We start from the raw sequence: 10,156 nt of genomic DNA on the forward strand, positions 1-10,156 counted from the left end.
TTAAATGCAATTAATTAGCTCGAGAAAAAGATCTGAGGAACTAGTTCCATTTTACTTAAATTTCATTTACTTCGACTAATTCTCAAATTTCATTAATCAAGTTTTAATTTCTGAATAGAAATTATAAAACGATTGGATTACCTCGATCATTGAATAGTGGTCCAAATAGATAAACAATAAATAATTAATATCTTTAAAAAATGTGTTAATATTTTAAACTATATTTAACCAACAAATAAAAATAATTTACGGGTTCCTCTATCAATTTTGATCGTTGGATAACGATTCTATTACGGTCGTATGACCACAACCTTACAAGTATCGTCAAAGGCTTGAATTGATACAATTAACAACATTTCAAGGCGATCATAGACACAAGCACATAGAGCAAGCATTTGGAAGTACAACAGTACCGATTTATCGGGCGGGGTAGGGTGAGATTACGTCTCTTCCCTACACGTAACCGGAAACCGAGCTTAGAGTCATCGCAGACCATTACCTTATCCGAGCTTACCCGAATGGGTCAATTCGGAATCAAATCGGTGTCCAATCAGACCGTCAAACTGATTGGTGGCGACTCAAAAACCCCTTGAATAGTCTCCCTAGAGGGACTATCCAGCACCGTTGAAAACCAGTAGAGCGGGAGCCATATCGAAGATATATAAAGTTCGCGAACCGCGGGCACGGGCGCGACACTTCCCTTAGAATAAAAAGTAAGAGACTCCCTCTCTATAGCCAGACTACTCAGTTATAACCCTAAATTTATAAATCATTTTTATATATTTTTTTATGAAAAATAAATCCTTTTTATATTAATAAAAGGGTAAAAAATTAAGGATTTTTACGTTCGGTTTTAATGTTAAAGAGTTATTATGGTAGTAAAAGTAGGGATGACAGCGGGTAGTGTACCCACGGGTACCCGGCACTACCCGACCCTAATGGAACTACCCGTACCCTGTATAAAAGGGTATGAGACGGGTATGAGAATACCCCCTAGTGTACCCGTCATAAAAAAAATTTTATATTAATAAATATCATTGTTTTTTAGATGTAAGACATGAAATTTAAACCCCAACCATTTATTTTTCAACAATTGAGTGATACCACTTAGCTACTTTATTCTTAATAAGGTTTAATTTATTTAATTTTTAGATTGATGATTTATTAAATTTATAGTTTGTTAAATTTGTAATATTTTTATTTATTTATTGATTCTTAACGGGTAAGGGTATCCGCGGGTACCCACGGATTAAATGAGAAGGGTATGAGATGCAAAAAGTATACCCGTTAGGGTAATGGGACGGGTACGGATAATTAAAAAATAAAAAGGTAAGGGTTTGGGAATGACATTACCCGTGGATACCCTACCCGTTACCATCCCTAAGTAAAAGTAATGCTGAATGACCATAAATGTAATTTTACACTTTCAAAATGTAATTGATTCCATACGAAAAGAATAAAAGAGATTGTCATTATTTAACATAACAAAATATATTTAGTTAGTGGAAATTAAACAATAACTTCCATTGTCGTCCAGCGGTTAGGATATCTGGCTTTCACCCAGGAGACCCGGTTCGATTCTCTGCAATGGAATATTTTTTTTTTTTTTTTTTTTTAAACCCTTGAAAAGCTTCATATTATATTACTGGTTAAAACTTGGCAAGATTCCGCCTTTTTTCTTTTTTTTTTTCTGGAATTAGTGCATGAATGAAAATATAATGACCAAACGCAAAATGTGTAGCTCCGGCAGAATCACCCAAATCCGACGCTTCATATCAACTGTAGCTCCGGCAGAATCACTCTTAATCATCCATGCCAAATTCAAAGATATGGTCTCAAAAGGACAATACACTCAAGCACTTACTTTCTATAAATATCAACTCCACTCTACGACTCCTCTCCATCATAACGCCTTCATTCTTCCTACACTAGTCAAACTTTGCTCTTCCTTGCACTTCCGCAACTTGGCTCTGCAAATTCATAGCAATTCCATTAAATCGGGTTTGGATTATGATCCTGTCGTCTCTAATTCCTTCATTTCTTTGTATTCGAAATTTTCTGATTATGAGCTTGCACTTAAAGTGTTCGACACAATGCCTCTGAGAGATACGATCTCATGGAATTCTATTGTAAATTGCTGTATACAAAATGGATATTTCTCAAAAGCATTTGAATTGTTTAAGGAAACGTATACATGTGGTTTTGTGCCTAAAGCTGAGTTGATTGCTGGTGTTATATCTGTAATTGAACGTTTAGGGTTCATGAATAGAGGATTAGGAAGAGTAATTCATGGTCTTGTTATTGTTGATGAGAGGATTGAGGAGGATGTTTTTGTATTAAGTTCTTTAATTGATTGGTATTTCAAGTGTGGTGAATCGTCCATGGCTTTGAAAGTGTTTGATCAAATGGAAGTAAAAAATGAGGTTTCATGGACTGCTGTGATTGCTGGTTGCTCTGCTAATTTAGAATATGGTATGGCCATTGATTATTTTCTGGCAATGCAAATTGATGGTGTTAGACCTAATCGAGTCACAATGATTACAACATTACCTGCTATTGCTGAGTTGGGTTATTTTAAGCATGGGAAAGAAATTCATGGATATGCCTTTCGTCACGGGTTTGATTCGGATCATCATTTTTCATCTTCTCTTATTCACTTTTACTGCAGTTTTGGGGACGGATTGAAGTCTGCTAAGCTTATTTTTCTGAGATCAAAAGTTAAAGATGTTGTGATTTATAGTTCAATTATCAGAATTTGTTCTCGATCCGGGGATACTATTGAAGCTCTGAAGCTTTTTAATCAGATGAGAGCAGAAGGAATCAAACCAAATTTTATCACATTATTGGCAGTGATAAATGCTTGCACAAATTTAGTTTCACTTGAGCATGGAACTGGAACTCATGGCTACATTGTGAAATGTGGAATTGACGATGACATGGATATTTCGATTGGGAATGCACTTATTAGTATGTATTCAAAATGTGGTTGTCTCGCGGCTTCGCATCAAATTTTCAAAGAAATGCATACTAGAGATTCTATATCGTGGAGCACATTGATTGCCGGTTATGGCTTACATGGTTACGGTGAAGAAGCTTTGTGTCTTTATCATGAGATGCGAGCTAGAGGGGTGGAAGGCGACGCAATTACAATCCTCGCGGTTTTATCAGCTTGCAACCATTCGGGCCTTGTTAGTGAGGGACAAGAAATCTTCAATAATATCAGGAAAGAAGGTAAAATCCGACTAAATGTTGAGCATTATGCTTGTCAAATTGATCTTCTTGGAAAGTCGGGGAAAATTAATGATGCGTTCGATATTCTGCGAACAATGCCTATGAAACCTAGTACAAAAATCTGGAGCTCTTTGGTTTCAGCTTGTAAAATTCATGGACATTTAGAAATTGCAGAAATATTAGTACAAAATATCATAAAATCGGAACCGGGGAATGCTGCGAATTATACATTGCTGGGTATGATTTATGCTGAATCTGGTAATTGGTGTGGTGTAGAAGAGGTGAGAAGACTTATGAGGGCACAAGGCCTAAATAAATGCAACGGATTTAGCAGAATTTCAGCATGATATTAGTATTCATGCCTTGGTAACTCAATAGTGACACAAAATATACCTTGGTAACTCTATCCTTTGTTAAGAAAATTAAGAATTAGCAGCTTCATAAAGGTACTCTTCTTGTAATTAGAAATCGGTCTAATACATCTGTTGCCTGTTGCCGTGTAATAAATCTAGTCCCCAAGTCGCACAAGGAGCTATCAGCTGGTCATAATTTCGATGCTTCAGTTTTCAAGAAACTCTCTCAATATATCTTTTTGGTTGCTCGAAGCAGGATGTTTGCCTACCTCTTTTATGGTTGCTCGAAACAAGATGCTCTCCTACCCTCTTGAATCGTTGCTAGTGGAGGCTTTATCATGCAAGGAGGCATTGAGTTGGTTGGAAAAAAAAAAAGGCTAGTCATGTCTTGCTAGAATCGAACTCTCAAGTTTTAGTTCATGCTTTGTCCCATGATTTCATTTCTAGTTATATGCTTGATGTCATTGTTGTGATTGTACACCCATCCTTAAGAATTTAGAAAATTGTACCAATTTTGTTAGGCATTCAACGAGTCAGTTTGCTCATATGCTAGCTAGAGCAACTGCTTCTGTGTTTGATCATGGAGATTGGGAAATCCCACCCCTTTTTCCGTAATGCTTTAAGAGCAAATCTTTAATAACATCTCTTTTTCTTAAAAAACAAACAAATAGAAACAGAAGTTATCATTAAGGGAGAAGTTGAAAAAAATGTTATTTAAGGAAAAGTTCAAGAAAAAATGGTTTAATGTATTTTCGAAATGAAATGTGGTTTAAAAATGTGCAAAAAGTATTCATCGTATACCTTTTCCTTTTATTTATTGGGATAATAGTAAACTTCCATACAATTATTGGAGAAATGCTTCCAATTTTATACTCATAGTACAAAATAGCACCATTTTGTCCTTATGCTATTTTGCTTAATTTTACCTTCTTTTAGTAAATACCAAAAAAATTTAGCAATGGAAACCTTTAAAATGGTAAAATTGGGGAAAACAGCTATTTCTTACAATAAGAGCATAATTGAACTTCCCCAATGCAAAATTTATCCTTGTCCCTTATTTATTTCATGTTTTACAGCTATAAGAGATTTTGTTACTCCCTTTCATTACCTGTATATACAGTCAATTAAATAATGAAAAAAAAAACTCTTCGACATTCAAGATATTTCAAACATTGCAGTTTTCCACATGATAAGAAAGGGATGATATAATTGGCAACAAAAGTACAACACTATACACAATACAAGACTTCAAGCCAAAATTGAAAAGAACTATGATTGAAGGTAACAATAAGCGCATAAAAATGGCATTGCTTATGATCAAAGAGAAGAGAAAAGTAATACACAAATGGACAAGCATGTCAAAGGTCTCACCTCCTATTTCGTATTCCGGCCAATGCTGTGAATGCTTCTGGCATGAAATTGCTCACTTTCGAATTCCAAGCTTGCTTCTCAAAGATGCATACAAACTGATATTCGGGATCTCATCTGTAAATTGTATAACTCATTTTCCAATTCCAAGTTCCTTTTGGATATCCCTTGTCAGGCTAAATTGTAAAGTGTTGTGCCATGGGAATAGCGTTCTAGTAACCGGAAGTTTTCTTCGAAGATCCTGCATCATTTAGGAACCACTTACAGTCACACGATTAAAATAGGAATGAAGAAAATATAGAGACAAATCATTTATTTCTGCTGCTATAAATTCCATCTCGTTAAGTGATTATATTTTAGAAGAATTCGAAAAATATTTAAATGTAGATAAGCAAAATAAAGAATAAAACCAGAATTCGTATATCTTTATGCAAAAATCCAGTAACATCTATCAAAATTTTCCTCATCAGCAGAGTGATTCGGAAAAAACCAACCTTGAAAGTTGTATCTGGCAGATTTGAATAGGAAGCCTGTAAAATAAAAATTGTAAGCACAAGAAGCCCCAAAACAGAAATATCTAATCGTAAAAAGATATGCTGAGTACCTCAAGCGATGCGAGGTATTCTGCTTCATGTTGCCGAATTATATTGATTATGGAAACTGCAGAATCATCAGCTGTCTGAAAGGAAATATAAAACAATCAATTAACTTTTCAGTACTGTGTTCCCTTCACCAAAAAAGTTGACCATCTGAAATTCAAAATTGGTAGAGGCACATCAATAAATACAAGTACAATTTTTGGTACAAATTGGGATGGGTGACTGAAAAGCAAAGAAAAGCATTTCAGCGTTGATGCTTCATTGGTGATTTATCGGAACCCGATAAACCAAACTTACAATAAGAATGGACTGAAAGGATAGAAAATCTAAGACCAAGCTTTGAACTTATCCAAAAAGATTTACAATAGAAACCTGGAGCAACAAGTGTAGCTGGGCGTCAAAACCATAAATAGATAATCAAACTGCATGCACTAAGTTGGCCCATATTATGAACTTTCACCATTAGGAACAGAAACCATGAAGCTCCAACAACAGCTTAATATTTGTAAATCCTAATCATAGTTGTCAAATCGATATTCGACTCGTGAATAGAAATCCTCATTTTCTGAATCGTCATTCGTGAGTCGAATCTTAAGATTCGGTTCAAATTTATGATATTATAAAAAATTAAAATATTTACCATATTGAACTTAAAATATTATCAAATATTAGTTTAGTAGTTTCTGTTGTTGAAGTTTTTGATGAACGATAACGAAGATAACTTAGTTCTGATCAAATGTTGTTGCACCACGACAAAGTAAAGACATTTTCTAAATGGGATGGGACGGAACTTGCATACTGAAATTGGAAAATCATGTTAATATGTTTTGATTTGTTAATTAATTATAATAATCTTATTTCTTATTGGTTCTTTTTCCACTAATTTATCTCCTTCCTGAATTAGAGTTACAGTTTTCCTAATAACAATCTTGAATCTGTGATAATTTAGATTCGCCTGTAGATCCGGCTCGAAATAGAGCTGAATCGACTTGAATTGTACCATTCGAATTGTAAGATTATGTGATAATTTAGATTCGCCTGTAGATCCGGCTCGAAATAGAGCTGAATCGACTTGAATCGTACCATTCGAATTGTAAGATTCTGTGATAATTTAGATTCACCCTATATACCTGGCTCGAAATATGCTGAATCGATCGAGTCGTGAATCGTAAGATTCTAATAACAGTGCTAGTAATAGTCTAATATACCTTTTCTCATAAAAGTACCTATTCCACAACTATCCTGGACAAATATGAAATACTCCAAAGGAAGAAAAAAAGAAAAAGAGAACAGGATAAATAATCTCAGTGCTGCGACAACCTGAAATATAGTCTCATCTTTGCAGTCATGCTTTGCATCCAACTGCACATTCCCCTCTTCGAAATAATGGGCATTCACCTGAGAAGTAGTATCAAAGGATAAAGTCATAAAACCAATAGCATATTGGCATAAGCTACATTAAAAATCAAAATGCTACGCAGTGTAGTGCAGTGCATCATGGTGAAAAACCAACACAGTACCTCTAGTTTTCCTTTAATTACCAGCGCTTGAACATCATCCTTGAATTCAATATTCCAAACTGAGCGCCAGCTTCCATTGCTATCATCCGATATGCAATAGAACATTGTTACCAATGCACAAACATAAATTTCTAGCCATACAACAAAAGCATGTGACAGCACAACATGAATACATCCCAACAGAAAAATAATATCATTTAGAAAGCAGAAAATTCAGTTAGAACTAAGAACTTGACAAGATATATATACCAGAAATTCTGTGGGCTAATTTTAGCAGCAGAAATCACCACAACCAACTCAAAATTGGATCCCGGTCCCTCCAAATCTTTTCCATTAGCACAGAACACAGAACAAACTCCCTTAGGGTAAGCTTCGCCAACATATCTAAGTAATTCTGCATCAAGACAATAACTGCCACAGAAAAATAGTATGAGAGCCAAAGTTAAACTGAATATACCTATAGAAAAATGTCGGCTATTACAATCATTTTTCTAAGAATATCATCATAATCCAGAATAAACACCAAAAGAGTTCAAAAAGCATACCGAAAGTCCTCAATATAAGCCGATGGAAGTTCATCATCAGCTGCAGGTCTAACGGCTGTACAAACCTGAATCAATTTAGCACATAAAAATAAAAAAAGATGGACAAGCAATTCATTTATTTAGTTGACAAGTCATAGAATGAAATGTAGCAGGTCAGAAATTCTAGAAGCTGCAAAACTTACTTGCTTAACATGGTTAACTTTAGCAACCTGAGCAGTTCTAGGATCAAGATACTCGGATTTATTAACCTCATTATAAGGAGTAATCAGCACCTACAGTTCACAATTCAAATTTTACAAATCAACAGATCCGTAATTACAACAGATACAAAACTGGAAAGTAAGCTAATCAAAATCAAACATAATAAAAGGCTTTACCTCTCCACTACGATCAGGAAGTTCAAGGCAAATCATGTGAGATTTGTTGTAGAGAGGGAATGTCTCTTGAGCTGCTTCGTTATATACACACTCGTCATCCAGAACCGATCTCAAATCTGCATAAAAAGAAGCCGGCGACAAAATCAATAAATAAATTCCACCAAGAGAACACCAGTCGATCCAAGAATTGACAGCACAGTATGCATATAGAAACTGAGACCTTTAGCAACATATTCAATTTCACCGGCAGGGGCGTTGAGGAAGAACCATTTGGCGATCTCTTTCTTCTGTTTATCGCTAAGCTCCTGGTATTCCTCTTCTTCTGCCATTGTTCAATGTCTCACTATCTCTCTAGCTCTAATTCATAGATGGAAGACGAAATGAGAGCTCTCAGCTATACAGTTTATGGATTTGAAAAGGAATCAAAGAGAGAGGGAGGAGTTTTGTTGTGTGATCTGTAAAGTCAGTTTTGGGGTCGGACGAGTCGAAATGTTTGGATAGGCGGGGTCGGCAATTTAGGTGATCGTGACCGTCGAATTGTTGAATCGGATGAACAGTGTACGTCACCGTTTTGGGCAAACAAACGTTCTTTATTGGGATAAGAGAACTCTAGTGGTTGGAGGGTTCTCCAACCACTCCACCTCACCAATTTTTACAATCTTCTCAACAAAACAACTCCAAACAAAATCATCTCTAATAGTTAGTCACAATCACGATCTCACACGTCATATAATATTTATTTTTCATTACTTTTAATTTTATTTTCTCCGAATTTTAATCGATTTTAGTAATTAACAAAAGTGCATTACATTAAGGAAACATACATTTGAAAAAAACGAACAAGGTAAATGCATTAAATTAAAAGGAAAACATGATTGAAAGAGTAAAAAATTTCGACGTTCAAGTAGTAATATCGGTGATTCTGAAACGTTCCCAGATGTGCTCAACTAGATCCAATTTTAGTTGACCGTGCATGTTTCTATCGCGGATTTGTAAATCCCTTGCAAGATAAGCAGCGAAATTCGGAACAGGCCCATGTTGAATGTCATCAGAAACTATGGGCTGAGAAAATTCCTGAGTTGGAAAGTTTCTTGAGTAAGTGTGCCTCTCATTTTCAACAATCATGTTATGTAATATTACACAAGCATCCATAATGTCGTGGAGTTTTTTTTATGCCAAGTACGTGCTGGTCCACGTACTATTGCAAATCGGGATTGAAGTACCCCGAATGCTCGTTCAACATCTTTCTGTGCGCTCTCATGCATTTGTTTGTAACATATTCGTTTCGGGTCATTAGCATGTAGAAAGCTTTTCACAAAAGCAGTCCATTCGGGATAGATACCATCAGTTAGATAATATCACATATTATATGTCTTGTTGTTAACAGTAAACTGAACCATCGGTGCTGTTCCTTTTAAATTATCTTGGAACAAATTGGATCTGCTCAAAACATTAAGGTCGTTATTGGACCCAGCAACACCAAAATATGTGTGCCAAATCCAAAGATCGACTGAAGCGACTGCTTCAAACATGATTGTTGGATATCCATAATCTCCTCGGGTATATTGCCCATTCCATGCAACTGGACAATTCTTCCATGCCCAATGCATGCAGTCAAGACTGCCAAGCATCCCAGGGAACCCATGGTGTTCCTCGTGCATCTGAATTAAACGTTGTACATCGGCAGCATTAGGCCTCCTCATATACACAGGCCCATACACCTCGATAATAGCACGACAAAAATTTTCCACATTCTAATGATGTGCACTCACTAATTTTTATGTATTCATCAAAAGCATCAGCCGGAGATCCATACGCAAGTATGCGCATAGCAGCTGTACATTTTTGGAGTAGAGACAAGCCATTTTTTTTTTGCCGCATCGACCCTTTGTTGAAAATATGTTGTGTAATTTCCAAGGTCTTCCACTATACGTTGGAACAAATTTTGACTCATCCGGAACCATCTTCGAAAAACTTCAGCTGAATAAACTGGTTCAGCAGCAAAGTAGTCATTATACATACGTTCTGCAGCAGCTTCTCGATCACATCTTATATATTTTCTCCTTCGAGGTTCAGAATTGTGGTCGGCTTGTTGTTGTACTTGTTGAAGTAAATAAAGATCAAGTTCATTATCCTCTTGAATCATTTCAATCGCACTTTGTA

The 10,156-nt window shown here is 35.7% G+C and overlaps 2 protein-coding genes across 2 annotated transcripts; one reads left to right on the forward strand and one right to left on the reverse strand.

The window, feature by feature from the left end:
* The first annotated feature begins 1,621 nt into the window (after positions 1-1,621).
* On the forward strand, positions 1,622-4,205 carry LOC136205854 (pentatricopeptide repeat-containing protein At4g31070, mitochondrial). Its single transcript, XM_065996681.1, has one exon. The coding sequence runs from the start codon at positions 1,704-1,706 to the stop codon at positions 3,576-3,578; it is 1,875 nt and encodes a 624-aa protein (XP_065852753.1). The 5' UTR covers positions 1,622-1,703; the 3' UTR covers positions 3,579-4,205.
* A 566-nt stretch (positions 4,206-4,771) lies between these two features.
* LOC136205855 (F-actin-capping protein subunit alpha) lies at positions 4,772-8,490 on the reverse strand. Its single transcript, XM_065996682.1, has 10 exons — positions 8,214-8,490; positions 7,994-8,109; positions 7,799-7,888; positions 7,617-7,681; positions 7,321-7,482; positions 7,072-7,150; positions 6,872-6,949; positions 5,557-5,631; positions 5,447-5,482; positions 4,772-5,193 (listed from the first exon to the last, which is right to left on the reverse strand). The coding sequence occupies exons 1-10, from the start codon at positions 8,320-8,322 to the stop codon at positions 5,086-5,088; spliced, it is 918 nt and encodes a 305-aa protein (XP_065852754.1). The 5' UTR covers positions 8,323-8,490; the 3' UTR covers positions 4,772-5,085.
* Between the last annotated feature and the right edge of the window lie 1,666 nt (positions 8,491-10,156).

The sequence above is a fragment of the Euphorbia lathyris genome, chromosome 9 (assembly GCF_963576675.1).
Source record: "Euphorbia lathyris chromosome 9, ddEupLath1.1, whole genome shotgun sequence".
NCBI lineage: Eukaryota > Viridiplantae > Streptophyta > Magnoliopsida > Malpighiales > Euphorbiaceae > Euphorbia > Euphorbia lathyris.

What these genes read in the sequence shown, in the direction of transcription:
- LOC136205854 (XM_065996681.1), top strand. Translation starts at nt 1,704, where the DNA reads ATGAATGAAAATATAATGACCAAACGCAAAATGTGTAGCTCCGGCAGA.
- LOC136205855 (XM_065996682.1), bottom strand. Translation starts at nt 8,322, where the DNA reads ATGGCAGAAGAAGAGGAATACCAGGAGCTTAGCGATAAACAGAAGAAA. An exon ending in TTCCTGATCGTAGTGGAGAG is followed by an intron (nt 7,889 to 7,993) that starts GTAAAGCCTTTT and finishes TGTGAACTGTAG; the next exon opens with GTGCTGATTACTCCTTATAA. An exon ending in TGCCAGATACAACTTTCAAG is followed by an intron (nt 5,194 to 5,446) that starts GTTGGTTTTTTC and finishes TAAATGATGCAG; the next exon opens with GATCTTCGAAGAAAACTTCC.